Source organism: Oncorhynchus mykiss, chromosome 13 (assembly GCF_057628025.1).
Source record: "Oncorhynchus mykiss isolate SJ-2025 chromosome 13, ASM5762802v1, whole genome shotgun sequence".
Lineage (NCBI taxonomy): Eukaryota > Metazoa > Chordata > Actinopteri > Salmoniformes > Salmonidae > Oncorhynchus > Oncorhynchus mykiss.
In genome coordinates, this window is record NC_143034.1 from 20,070,025 (window position 1) to 20,084,277 (window position 14,253).

The 14,253-nt window shown below is 40.5% G+C and overlaps 2 protein-coding genes across 7 annotated transcripts; one reads left to right on the top strand and one right to left on the bottom strand.

The window, feature by feature from the left end:
* Positions 1 to 1,983: 1,983 nt before the first annotated feature.
* Positions 1,984 to 3,261, bottom strand: LOC118938530 (heme oxygenase 2-like). Its single transcript, XM_090195602.1, has 3 exons — positions 2,954 to 3,261; positions 2,456 to 2,584; positions 1,984 to 2,235 (listed from the first exon to the last, which is right to left on the bottom strand). The coding sequence occupies exons 1-3, from the start codon at positions 3,162 to 3,164 to the stop codon at positions 2,108 to 2,110; spliced, it is 468 nt and encodes a 155-aa protein (XP_090051728.1). The 5' UTR covers positions 3,165 to 3,261; the 3' UTR covers positions 1,984 to 2,107.
* Positions 3,262 to 5,289: 2,028 nt separating this feature from the next.
* Positions 5,290 to 13,908, top strand: LOC149978759 (GTPase IMAP family member 7-like). Of its 6 annotated transcripts, none has more exons than XM_090195604.1 (7): positions 5,290 to 5,439; positions 6,317 to 6,456; positions 6,687 to 6,746; positions 8,503 to 8,598; positions 9,183 to 9,471; positions 11,075 to 11,183; positions 11,294 to 13,908. In XM_090195604.1, exons 2-7 carry the CDS (start codon positions 6,437 to 6,439, stop codon positions 12,175 to 12,177), a joined length of 1,458 nt encoding a protein of 485 aa, XP_090051730.1. In that variant the 5' UTR covers positions 5,290 to 5,439; positions 6,317 to 6,436; the 3' UTR covers positions 12,178 to 13,908. The 6 variants fall into 6 exon arrangements, with proteins under 6 accessions (XP_090051730.1, XP_090051729.1, XP_090051731.1 ...); XM_090195603.1 differs by having other exon boundaries at positions 5,309 to 5,439; positions 6,327 to 6,456; XM_090195605.1 differs by having other exon boundaries at positions 5,325 to 5,439; positions 6,396 to 6,456.
* The last annotated feature ends 345 nt before the right edge of the window (positions 13,909 to 14,253 follow it).

Consider the following 14,253-nt stretch of genomic DNA (forward strand, 5'->3'; position numbering starts at 1 on the left):
AGCGTAGATAAAACACATTTGTCAACATGTTTTAAAAAAAATCAGCATTGCATACAGAGGACAGGTTTTCAAATACTGATTTTCCAAACATATACATATTGTATTGCAATTACATAATTACAAGATCAAAATCTTTGCAACTTTTACAGCATAAATACAGGTGAAGTCGGAGGTTTACATACACCTTAGCCAAATACATATAAACTCTGTTTTTCACAATTCCAGACATTTAATCCTAGTAAAAATCCCCTGTCTTAGGTCAGTTAGGATCACCACTTTATTTTAAGAATGTGAAATGTCAGAATAATAGTAGAGCAAATTATTTATTTCAGCTTTTATGTATTTTACATACACTCAATTAGTATTTGGTAGCATTGCCTTTAAATTGATAACTTGAGTCAAACGTTTTGGGTAGCCTTCCACAAGCTTCCCACAATAAGTGAATTTTGACCCATTCCTCCTGACAGAGCTGGTGTAACGGGGTCAGGTTTGTAGGCCTCCTTGCTCGCCCACGCTTTTTCAGTTCTGCTGAATTCCTCCAATTCCTTGACTTTGTTGTCCTTAAGCCATTTTTCCACAACTTTGGAAGTATGCTTGGGGTCATTGTCCATTTGGAAGACCCATTTGCGACCAAGCTTTAACTTCCTGACTGATGTCTTGAGATGTTGCCACAATATATCCACATCATTTTCCTCCCTCGTGATGCCATCTATTTTGTGAAGTGCACCAGTCCCTCCTGCAGCAAAGCAACACCACAACATGATGCTGTTACCCCCATGCTTCACAGTTGGGATGGTGTTCCCCCTGGGATGGTGTTCCCCTTTTTCCTCCAAACATAACGATGGTCATTATGGCCAAACAGTTCTATTTTTGTTTCATCAGACCAGAGGACATTTCTCCAGAAAGTATGATCTTTGTCCCCATGTGCAGTTGCAAACCGTAGTCAGTTTTTTTATGGAGGTTTTGGAGTAGTGGCTTCTTCCTTGCTGAGCGGCCTTTCAGGTCATGTCGATATAGGACTCGTTTTACTGTGGATATAGATACTTTTGTACCCGTTTCCTCCAGCATCTTCACAAGGTCCTTTGCTGTTGTTCTGGGATTGATTTTCACTTTTCACACCAAAGTACATTAATCTCTAGGAGAACGAGTCTCCTTCCTGAGCGCTATGACGGCTGCGTGGTCCCATGGTGTTTATACTTGCATACTATTGTTTGTACAGATGAATGTGGTACCTTCAGGCATTTGGAAATTGCTCCCAAGGATGAAGCAGACTTGTGGAGGTCTACAATTATTTTTCTGAGGTCTTGGCTGATTTCTTTTGATTTTCCCATGATGTCAAGCAAAGAGGCACCGAATTTGAAGGTAGGCCTTGAAATACATCCACAGGTACACCTCCAATTGACTCAAATTATGTCAATTAGCCTATCAGAAGCTTCTAAAACCATGGAATTATTTTCTGGAATTTTCCAAGCTGTTCAAAGACACAGTCAACTTAGTGTATGTAAACTTCTGACCCACTGGAATTGTGATACAGTGAATTATAAGTGAAATAATCTCTGTAAACAATTGCTCGAAAAATGACTTGTCATGCACAAAGTAGATGTCCTAACCGACTTTCCAAAACAACAAGAAATTTGTGGAGTGGCTGAAAAACAAATTTTAATGACTCCAACCTAAGTGTATGTAAACTTCCGACTTCAACTGTATATGCCTAAAATACACTGTACTGCAAGTACAGTATAGTCTCAATACACACAAACAGCCATAAATGAAAGTTGAACAATGTAACTATTCAGTGTTGATAAGCAGAATAGTGCAGGTGATAAGTACTGAAGAGGACATTACTAAGGAGATCATCTGCATGTTGGCAGTGAAAATATTCATTAAAGACGGGTTCATACCCCACAACGTTACAGTAACATCATTACTACAACAACCAGCTGGTATCAACACAGCAACCAAGGGAGTGAGAGAAGTAAAGAATGAGGGAGGGAACAAGTTCATTAGTCTGGACAAAGCTTGGCCATCCTCCTCCAGAAGTCCACCATTTCCTGGTTGAGTCTTCCGCCCTTTAAACATATGATTGGCTGAATCAGTCCGTGACAGATCACATGAGGTACCAGGCAGCCAATCCGGCGACAGCAGCCGCCCAGCTGGCCAGAACCATCTGACCAACAGCATATCTCAGCAGCATCATGGCTAACTGACAGGCAAAGTTAGTGTTGTAACTGGCCACTAGAGAAAGAGAGGAGGAAGAGGAGAAGAAAGAGAAGGATAATAATTCAGTCATTCATGTTCTAATTTCTAGAAACTATCCTGAGTGAAAGATTGCATTGTGACCTCATTCTGTTACTACTGTTAGTACCAAATGTGTTGTCATATGACATGTCTAATTGATGCCAAACACAGAAAAAAGGAGATGTTAAAGTGTGAGAAGTTCAGGCAGGCAGCTTACCCATTTTGGCAGCGTAGTAAGGGCACTTGTTAATGTCTCCGTCCATGTCCCCACGACCATGTCCTGGGAACCCTGCGTCCAACACCACCTCCTTGATGCTCTTCCCTGCCTCCTCCAGCTCTGTGAACAGGTAAGTATCCAACAGCATTAAATCAGCATCTTACGACAAAATACTACAAACATTTAATGAGTATGATGTTTAAAAGGCCAAACCATGTTCCCAAACCCTTTTACATCATTTATATTACACTTATCAAGTGTTATGGCTTCATATCAGTGTTCTTCAAGCTCAAAACAGCTGTTACGCTAACCACAAGACAGCTGTTTGGATACCTATCATATGTCAGTACTATATGTGGTAGATCACTACTAGATCATGAAATCCCAGCCTGATCCACCATCCTGAATAAACCGCGTGGAGCGAAACGGAATGTAAGCTAGCGAGATCAGAATGGTCGAACGAGGTTAATGAAAACCACCCTGATCAATAATATCTTACCTCCATGTTGAACTTGAAGGCCAGGTTAGACTCGGCTATGATCCTCTCCTTGGTCTCCTGGTCCATCTCCAGCTCGTTGATCCTGCTCCTGTACAGCTGTTTAAAGGCCTTGGCGCTGTGGATGCCCTCAAACTGGTAGAAGTGCAGCCCCTCGCCACTAGAGGGCAGCTTCAGCGCCCGCTGTGCCACCTTCATTAGAATAGGGTTCATTTGAATAAATTAATTAGAATCAATTAGAAAATATGTGTGGATTAAATATTAAATACATTATTTTCTTTAGGAATCAAGTAAAAGTTGTCAAAAATATAAATAGTAAAGTAAAGTAAAGTACAGATACTACTTAAGTAGTACATTAATGTATTTTTACTGAAGTACTTTACACAACTGTGTAAGAGGAGTTGCCAACAGGTCTTTGCTTTTAACCTGAATTTATTTAAGAGCTATGTATGTTTAATTCTGTCAGTGCACTTAAAAGTTTTCTAAAACCCTATTATTTATTATATGTAGACTTGAGCATGTGCGAGAGAGACAGAGAGATATACATTTTTTCTGATTAGTTACTTATGACAAAGTGTCCCATAAAGCTCATCGGGATATTCCAAGGTGGGTCAGCTGGCAGTGGTGACTATGTGTGCTCACACTGAGGACACCACTAAATGATTGGGTATGGGGAGGATAAGCTAATGTAATTCCTTCTCGGATCACTTTCCTCCTTTTGCACCTTTACCCTTCGCTTGTGGACTTCAGTGCACAACACATCAGCTGTCTGGGACCAGGCGGAAAAAAACTTTCCAAGCCAAACCTTCAAATCATAACCGCTAACCGACACACAGCCTACATCATTGTCACCATATTATCTAACGTCATAGTCAACATAGCTAACAGAACTAATGCATTAATAAACCCGCTACAATCATGTAGTATAGTGTACAGTCAGCAAGCAGTTTAGCATTTACACCGGCAGGCCCCGGTGGCAATAAATATATAAAACCAAAAGCTTACCTTGAGGAGTTCCAGTGTTTGATAGCCATAGCCAGCTAGCTAACATAGCGTCCCTCTGTGTTTGAGCCGGGTGTTTGAGTAGACTAAACTAGATAGCTAGCTAAGTAAGTGAATATGAAAAAATACTATGAAATGTAGTTAGCTCTCTCTCTCCCTCACTATCATGGTTATCCTTAATTTTTGAAGAAATGCATTTATTCAAAACTGTTCAACTATTGTCTTTCTCTCTTTTTGAGTTAACTACTGACCACATTTTATGCACTGCAGTGCTAGCTAGTTGTAGCTTATGCTTCCAGTACTAGATTCATTCTCTGATCCTTTGATTGGGTGGACAAAATGTCAGTTCATGCTGCAAGAGCTCTGATAGGTTGGAGGATGTCCTCCGTAAATTGTCATAATTACTGTGTAAGTCTATGGAACGGGTGAGAACCATGAGCCTCCTAGGTTTTGTTTTGAAGCCAATGTACTCAGAGGAGGACGGAAACTAACTACTGTACACCTTCATTGCAAAACAGTGTCTTTAATTAAATTATTTGGTGACATGTTCATATATTTAGTATAGTTTTTTCTAAAAGGATGGTCCTCCCCTTCCTCCTTTGAGGAGCCTCCACTGGTATATACTCTATCAGTTATCCTTTTAGAGCTTTTGTCCAGAATCCAGTGTGTAGGAGGGAGAATCCAAGATGTGGGAAGTGTGCAGGGGGGCATGGGATAAAAGATTGTGTAGTTTCAGTAGATACATTTGTGTGTGCCAACTGTAGGGTTGCCCATGTTGCTGGGGATCGGAAGTGTCCGGTGCGACAGTGGCAAGTGGAGGTGACCAGAGTCAGAGTAGTGCATCCTCTACTTTCTTCACTGGGCCAGTATGCTGGGCCAGTGAAGAAAGTAGAGGAGGATGGGTCAACGGTGAGGGACCCTGAGATGATCCCTGTGAGTAGTAGATTTTGTGCCAGCACAGAGGGATAGGCCAACGAGTAATATATGTTTCAGTAAGGTTGGCTTCTTAGCGTTCATATCAGCTGTACCGCAGAAATGGAACGTCAATCACAGAAAATAGATGTGGTGGTGGCAGCTATTTCGGTGGAGCTTCAGAAGAGTTACAGGGTGTGTTTAGTGGTGGTGTCCCGTCCACCCAGCCTGGTGGCAAGGTGCATTAGCATATAGGGTCAAAGTAGTGGAATGGATTGGTGGTTTTTATTTGTATTTTTATGAAATAGTGATATATATGTGTAGGGTTAGTTGGTGGTGCAATATTTTATTTTCCTTCCTTTTTTAATTTGTATCACAAAATGTAACATGATTGAACACCAACTCCCGAACAGTAGTTGGCCGCATTCACAAACAAAATGTGCAAACGCTAGGATACTAAAGAAGAAGAAGACAAGATTGAGTGGGACAGACTTTTTTCTTTTTTTTACATGAGAAGCTCACTTTCACGTTAAACTCGTCATCTTCTCTTATCAGCAGGATATAATATAGAGAGGTAAGATGGATATCGATTTTGAGACGTGACATGTAGTATTTTCATATTTTTGTATACACTTTCATATTAATTAGAAATTCCTGTTCTTTTTAAAAGATTTCTCACCAGCTCTGTTAAATGTCAACACAACACTGAGCTTATACCAAGCTTTTTATTTTCAAAGCCTTTTAACATTGAATTCAGCTCGTGAAATGCTACTTTTGCTTTTTGCAACCCGCGGAAACAACTTTGACTACCACAAAAAGTAAAATCCTTTGATATGTTAGCGAAAGTGAATAAACATATTTGTCTTCGTAAAAATCTATTTTATAATATAAGTGAAATTTTATCACCAAAGTACACCCTAATTGTACTGTATAAAGTTGTTGAATCAAATTTCAATCACTCTAGAATAATTGTCTTAGTATTTAAACTAGAAAAGGTATGAACAAAACATTGACAAATACTGTAAACTTGTCATAGGTAGCTATGTAGAAATTGCTCTGGTTGATAAAATTCTAATGGTCCTTCTCTTATTTCAGTTCATGTGACAAAACAAGCTATCCATTGTGCCGTTTATTAAATGCGGTGAAACATATTTTCAATAACCCAAAATACAGTATTTTTCAGCTGTTTGAAGCTGATCTACAAAACCGAAACTTAAAAGACCCAAAAATGAAATTTATGAACGGGAAGCATAGAAACGGCCGTACATAGAATGCATCTATCGCTCAGACATGCTTTCAATGAGAGTGACAGATCTACAACTCACATTTCTATGTGAATTTGGTTGCGTCGCCCAAAAACCGACATACTTGCGCCTAGATTACGCATTTTATTAATTGAGCCTTTTCAGTCTTGTTTGTGTTTGTGCCCATTGTTGTACTTTGTATCATAGCATCATAAAGTGGCTGCCAATCCTGATTACCAAGCAATTGATTTGCCTAGAGATAAAGAAAATAGAGGTTCTGTCCCAGGGGAAACGGATACATTGCTGCCAACCCAAGTAACTGATAACATGAGCTCGGATGAAACGAGGTAAGAGGAGTTTCCTATTACCTATAGTCAGTGAAGTGTTACCAATTCAATTATGCGAGAGAAAAACTAGACATTTTAGAACAACATTTGTAGCTATAAAATTACATGTTTCGTGATTGTATTTCATTCTAAATATGAACAGTAATGTCCAAATAAAGTAGGACCAGTTTTAACTCAAGCTGTAGTTGAAAATCGTATTATTTTTGTCCCAAAACACCTGTGCCTTACAGCAGGAACAGTGATCGGTCCATGTGTCAACCAATAACGTTCAACCGTACCTCTGTGAAATGGTGAGATGCTGTCTTCTGAAATATTTGTCTACAGTACATTCGGAAAGTATTCAGACCCCTTTACTTTTTCCACATTTGATTACGTCACATCATTTTTATAAAATGGATGAAATAGTTTCCCCCCCTCATCAATATACACATAATACCCATAATGACAAAGCAAAAACAGGTTATTACAAATAAAAAACTGATATCACATTTACATAACTATTCAAACTCTTTACTCAGTACTTTGTTGAAGCACCTTTGGCAGCGATTACAGCCTTGAGTCTTCTTGGGTATGATGCTACAAGCTTGGTACACCTGCTTTGGGGAGTTTCTCCCATTCTTCTCTGCAGATCCTCTCAAGCTCTGTCAGGTTGGATGTGTAATGTCGCTGCACAGCTATTTTTAGGTCTCCAGAGATGTTCGATCGGGTTCAAGTTCAGGCTCTGGCGGTCCACTCAAGGACATTGAGACTTGTCCCGAAGCCACTCCTGCGTTGTCTTGGCTGTGTGCTTAGGGTCGTTGTCCTGTTGGAAGTGGAACCTTCACCCTAATCTGAGGTCCTGAGTGCTCTGGATCAGGTTTTCATCAAGGATCTCTCTGTACTTTGCTCTGTTAATCTTTCCCTCGATTCTGACTAGTCTCCCAGTCCCTGCCGCTGAAAAACATCCCCACTAAATGATGCTGCCACCACCATGCTTCACCATAGGGATGGTGCCAGGTTTCCTCCAGAAGTGACACTTGGCATTCAAGCCAAAGAGTTCAATATTGGTTTCATCAGATCAGAGAATCTTGTTTCTCATGGTCTGAGTCCTTTAGGTGCCTTTTGGCAAACTCCAAGCGGGCTGTCATGTCCCCTTTACTGAGGAGTGGCTTCCGTCTGACCACTCTACCATAAAGGACTGATTGGTGGTTTGCTGCAGAGATGGTTGTCCTGGAAGGTTCTCCCATCTCCACAGAGGAATTCTGGAGCTTTGTTAGAGTGACCATCGGGTTCTTGGTGACCTCCCTGGCCAAGGCCCTTCTCCCCTGATTGCTCAGTTTGACAGGGTGGCCAGCTCTAGGAAGAGTCTTGGTGGTTCCAAACTTCTTCCATTTAATAATGATTGAGGTCACTGTATTTTTGGGGACCTTCAATGCTGCTGAAATGTTTTGGTATGATTCCCCTGATCTATGCCTCGACACAATCCTGTCTCGGAGGTCTACGGACAATTCCATCGACCTCATGGCTTGGTTTCTGCTTTGACATGCACTGTCAACTTTGGACCTTATACATTATTTAAATTGTAAATCATGTCCGTTCAATGTAATTTACCACAGGTGGACTCCAATCAAGTTGTAGAAACATCTCAAGGATGAATCAATGGAAACATGATACAACTGAGCTCAATGTAGAGTCTCAAAGCAAAGGGTCAGAATACTTATGTATATAAGGTATCTCTGTTTTTAATTTTTAATAATTTAGCAAACATTTCTAAAAACCTATTTTTGCTTTGTCTTTATGGGTTGTTGTGTGCAGGTTGATGAATTCAATCAATTTTAGAAAAAGCCTGAAATGTAACAAAATGTGGGAAAACCAAGGGATCTGAATACTTTCTGAATGCACTGTAAAACATTAATCTTTTTTTGTTCACTTTAATAACAGAGATGGCTCACAAACCGACCTGCAAACTTCTACTCTCCCGAAGAAAAAAACATGGAGGACTTTTTAGATTTCCAACCACTTTTGACAAACATTTCAAACACTTCTCTTTCTGTCTGTTGTTGCTAGGAGCCAGCAGGTGGAGACAGAGTACTCACTGTTTACAGTCGCCTCAGCAGACAGTGAGATTGATTTATATGGATCTGGTCTTCATATAAATCAGAGGTACAGTATGTATGCCCATAATGTAAACCAGATATACACTTTGTTTTGGTGTTATGAGGAATCCTAGCCTGAGCTATTTATTGATTTCCCATAATGTAAAAGTGTTTGTTGTTCATAGTACTGAATTCTGTCTTATCTACTATCATGTACCATGATGAGGTGGCAGGTAGCCTGGCGGTTAAGAGCTTTGGGCCAGTAACCGAAAGGTTGCTGGTTCGAATCCAGCAACCAATCTGTCAATGTGACCTTGAGCAAGGCACTTAACCCTAATTGCTCCTGTGAGTCACTCAAATGTACAATCTAAAACGTAAATGCTGTTGATCCTTCGCTATGGACATGCATGTGTTATAAACGTGCATGTGTTATAAACATGCATGTGTTATAAACGTGCATGTGTTATAAACGTGCATGTGTTATAAACGTGCATGTGTTATAAACGTGCGTGTGTTATAAATGTGCGTGTGTTATAAACGTGCGTGTGTTATAAACGTGCGTGTGTTATAAACGTGCATGTGTTATAAACGTGCATGTGTTATAAACGTGCATGTAACGTGTGGCTTCATTCAGCTTGAACCTTTCTACAGCCCTACGGTTGAGGACCCTCTGCCTGCTTTAGGCCAGATGCAGGATAGCAGAATAGTACATGGTACCAGACTGGACTGTACCATTTGTGTGCAGCACAGTGACGAAGCTGTGAAGTTCTGCCAGGACTGCAAGGCTACTTTCTGTGAGAACCATGTTAGAGACCACTACCAGGCCCCGGGACTGATGAAACACACATTGGTGGAGGCCACTGAAGGAAGGAAAACCGTTCCAAATGTAGACCATCACGTCCATGACACATATGTTGAAACAGAACAAACTGCGACTCAGGTAGAGTTTCCTTCGTCTCCAGTGAAATGTCTATTTGGTCCCCTGATAGAAATTGTCAAGAAAGGTTGGGAAGGGTTGCAAAATGCTGGTACGGTAGGGTTGTAAAATGATGGTACGGTGGGTTGCAAAATGCTGGTACGGTAGGGTTGTAAAATGATGGTACGGTGGGGTTGTAAAATGCTGGTACGATAGGGTTGTAAAATGATGGTACGGTAGGGTTGTAAAATGCTGGTACGATAGGGTTGTAAAATGCTGGTACGGTAGGGTTGTAAAATGCTGGTACGGTAGGGTTGTAAAATTATGGTACGGTAGGGTTGCAAAATGCTGGTACGGTAGGGTTGTAAAATGCTGGTACGGTAGGGTTGTAAAATGCTGGTACGGTAGGGTTGTAAAATGATGGTACGGTAGGGTTGCAAAATGCTGGTACGGTAGGGTTGTAAAATGCTGGTACGGTAGGGTTGTAAAATGCTGGTACGGTAGGGTTGTAAAATGCTGGTACGGTAGGGTTGTAAAATGCTGGTACAGTAGGGTTGTAAAATGCTGGTACGGTAGGGTTGTAAAATGCTGGTACGGTAGGGTTGTAAAATGCTGGTACGGTAGGGTTGTAAAATGCTGGTACGGTAGGGTTGTAAAATGATGGTACGGTAGGGTTGCAAAATGCTGGTACGGTAGGGTTGTAAAATGCTGGTACGGTAGGGTTGCAAAATGCTGGTACGGTAGGGTTGTAAAATGCTGGTACGATAGGGTGGCAAAATGCTGGTACGGTAGGGTTGTAAAATGCTGGTACGGTAGGGTTGTAAAATGCTGGTACGGTAGGGTTGTAAAATGCTGGTACGGTAGGGTTGCAAAATGATGGTACGATAGGGTTGCAAAATGCTGGTACGATAGGGTTGTAAAATGCTGGTACGGTGGGGTTGCAAAATGATGGTACGATAGGGTTGCAAAATGCTGGTACGGTAGGGTTGTAAAATGCTGGTACGGTAGGGTTGCAAAATGATGGTACGATAGGGTTGCAAAATGCTGGTACGATAGGGTTGCAAAATGCTGGTACGATAGGGTTGTAAAATGATGGTACGATAGGGTTGCAAAATGATGGTACGATAGGGTTGCAAAATGCTGGTACGATAGGGTTGTAAAATGATGGTACGATAGGGTTGCAAAATGATGGTACGATAGGGTTGCAAAATGATGGTACGATAGGGTTGCAAAATGCTGGTACGATAGGGTTGCAAAATGCTGGTACGATAGGGTTGCAAAATGCTGGTACGATAGGGTTGCAAAATGATGGTACGATAGGGTTGCAAAATGATGGTACGATAGGGTTGCAAAATTATGGTACGATAGGGTTGCAAAATGATGGTACGATAGGGTTGCAAAATGATGGTACGGTAGGGTTGTAAAATGATGGTACGGTAGGGTTGTAAAATGATGGGAACTTTCCTTAAATTCCCCGGTTTTCCAGAAATGAGGATTCTGGATTTCCTGCTCGTTCAACTGAGATTACTGGAAAACCTGTGAATTTGGGAAAAGTTACCAAAAATCTGCAATCCTAATAGTGACCTACAGTATATACATGACGTGGTTCCATGACTCTCCTTCGTAGGTCTGCTCATGGCAAACAGCCTTCTTCATCAGTCTTCTGGGGATTCTCATACTGGTACTTGCCCTGGTAGGACTTGTATGTTATACACGATTGTGTGTCACTGTACACGGTGAGTTTACTCATTTTGTCTTTATTTCTAATTTTGTTCCAGCATTAATGTTATTCACTTATACAATTGAACCTTTTTTAACCTGTTTTAAATGTCCTGCCTCTCTGCAGGGTCTGAGGTGGGATTTCAGCAACGGATTGTTCTGCTGGGGAAGTCTGGATCAGAGAAGAGAGCATCAGGAAACACCATCCTGGGAAGAGAGGCCTTTAGAGTGGAGGCTTCGCCTTCGTATGGGCCACAGTGTGAGGAACAAGATGCTGTTGTGGGCCGAAATAACATAACTATGATTAACACCCCAGATGTGTTGCCATCTGAGGAAGTTGCAGGTAAAGTAGCTCAATGCATCAACATCTCAACACCTCACGTGTTCCTGCTGGTGATCAGGTTGTGCAACTGGTGCACAGAAGAGGAGAAGAAAACTGTCAAATGGATGAATGAGAACTTTGCAGAGGAGGCCCTTAAATACACCATGGCGCTGTTCACTGGTGGAGACCAGCTAGAAGGGAAACCAGTGGAGGTGTATCTAAAGGACAACAGTGATTCCCTAAAGCTTCTCAGTATGTGTGGTGGTAGACATCACGTCTTCATTAACAAAGAAAAGGATGACCTCACTCAGGTCACAGAGCTGCTGGAGAAGATAGACGGATTATTGAATGAGAATAGGGGATACTATCATGTGACAAACATCTTGACCCGGAGGGAAGAGGAGATCAGGAGGAGGGAGGAGGCTCTGAGAAAGATACTGGAACAGGAGGTTAGAAAGAGGGATGCAGCCATAGCAACGATAAGAGAGGAGGAGGAGAAAAAGAGGGATGCAGCCATAGCAACGATAAGAGAGGAAGAGGAGAAAAAGAGGGAGACTGAAGAGAGAAAAGTCTGTGAGGGGGAAGATGAAGGGAGGAAGGTCATTGATAATCTGGCATTGAAAGTCTCAGGCTCAAAAATGTATGTAGGAGTAACAGTGATCACAATGATGGTACTGATTGTCCTTTAATGATACTAAACTGAATATTAGTGAGTCTCTTCATTTGATATTCACAATCATCATCTGAACATTAGGGGGTCTTCATTCATCATCTGAACATTAGGGAGTCTCTTCATTCATCATCTGAACATTATGGAGTCTCTTCATTCATCTGAACATTAGGGAGTCTCTTCATTCATCATCTGAACATTAGGGAGTCTCTTCATTCATCATCTGAACATTAGGGAGTCTCTTCATTCATCTGAACATTAGGGAGTCTCTTCATTCATCATCTGAACATTAGGGAGTCTCTTCATTCATCATCTGAACATTATGGAGTCTCTTCATTCATCATCTGAACATTAGGGAGTCTCTTCATTCATCATCTGAACATTAGGGAGTCTCTTCATTCATCATCTGAACATTAGGGAGTCTCTTCATTCATCATCTGAACATTAGGGAGTCTCTTCATTCATCTGAACATTAGGGAGTCTCTTCATTCATCATCTGAACATTAGGGAGTCTCTTCATTCATCATCTGAACATTAGGGAGTCTCTTCATTCATCTGAACATTAGGGAGTCTCTTCATTCATCATCTGAACATTAGGGAGTCTCTTCAATCATCATCTCTTATTGTAAAGCAGGGTGACCTCTGAAAACAAAACAAGTTTGCAGATGAAAATGATAAATAAGTTAATTTATTAATTGTTGATTAATACTTTCATTGATTAATTGTTAGAAGTGGTTTTATATATTCTTTATGAACATATCTCCCATGATAACCTGGTGTTTAGAGAAATATAAGATACCTGCACTTTCTCCAATGGGTGAACAAATAATGCAGTGTCATGTATTATGCAATATAAATGTCAAAACGGTCCAGGAATACAGCTGAATCATCATACAGCTGTGTTGGGTTTGTTTGGTGCAGTATTTTCAAAGTTATATTAACTTGGCCTGGAAATTCACTATACTGTAGCTGTGTCTCATGAAGTGCTGGACCCAGTTTAAACATCCTTTATATAACCAATATAACCAATGTCAGAACATCAATGTAAAATATCAATTATGCATTTTGTACCACGTCAGGGAAGAGCAGTTGGCTAAACTACTACCGGGAACTGCTCAGTGCCAGAGGCCAGCTAGTTACTGGGTCGTTTCACAATAAGAGTGCCTTTTGCGTCCCTTTGATATCTTGTTAGAGGTTCACCTAGGGGTCATGATGGGGGCTGTACTAAATGTTTGATGTATTATAATAATTGATTATGCTTATGTTGTATTAATAGAAGGGGAGGGGTTATAAGACCCCACCCTCCTTACATTTATAGGGTCCTAGACTACAGATTAACAATATATATTCATTATAGAGGTTTAATATTGTTCCACAGTTGTTTTCTAGTCTCTCTGCCTTTTATAAAGAAACTGTCTCAGAAATGTGTGACTGTGAAGACAGAACTCTGCAGTAAGAGATAAGAGTCTAGTCAGACATTCCACTATAAATCAACTTGTACATTTACTGCTAAGCGTTTAGATACCACTAAAAGTCTTGTTTATGTAGCTGTGTAGGCATGGTTTTGGTCTCATGAGTAGAAGGTAATGGTGTAGGCAGTTACATCACAAGGGGTTGACTACAAGCATGATAAAAGCAACTTGGGACCTTTTCTATTTTGCAGAACTTACTCGGAAACATGCGTGCTATGTTCCTGTTGTCAACTTCTGTCTGCAATTGCATTAATAAATGAATGAATGATTTAATTAAAGATATTGTCAGAATGCTAATTTCACCAATGAGACAATGATTGACAAGAAACAAGGAATGAACCCCAACCACCTTAAGTAGAAATTGTGCACCAATATTGGATTAGAAAAGCCTGTTATATTAAATAAAGTGCCCTTTAATATAGATTAAATGGAGAATTCCATAAATATTTTTTTATACAAATAACGCCTTACTGAAGTGCCAAAACTTAACATTTTGACATGTCCCTCCCCCTGTGTCACTTCTAGAAAGATTTTAATTGAGTAATTCCCAAATTTTTTCAAAGTTTCACCATCATTGTAAAGACCTAGTTATTTTGTTGCTTTGGCAAAGTCATTTCTAAAGA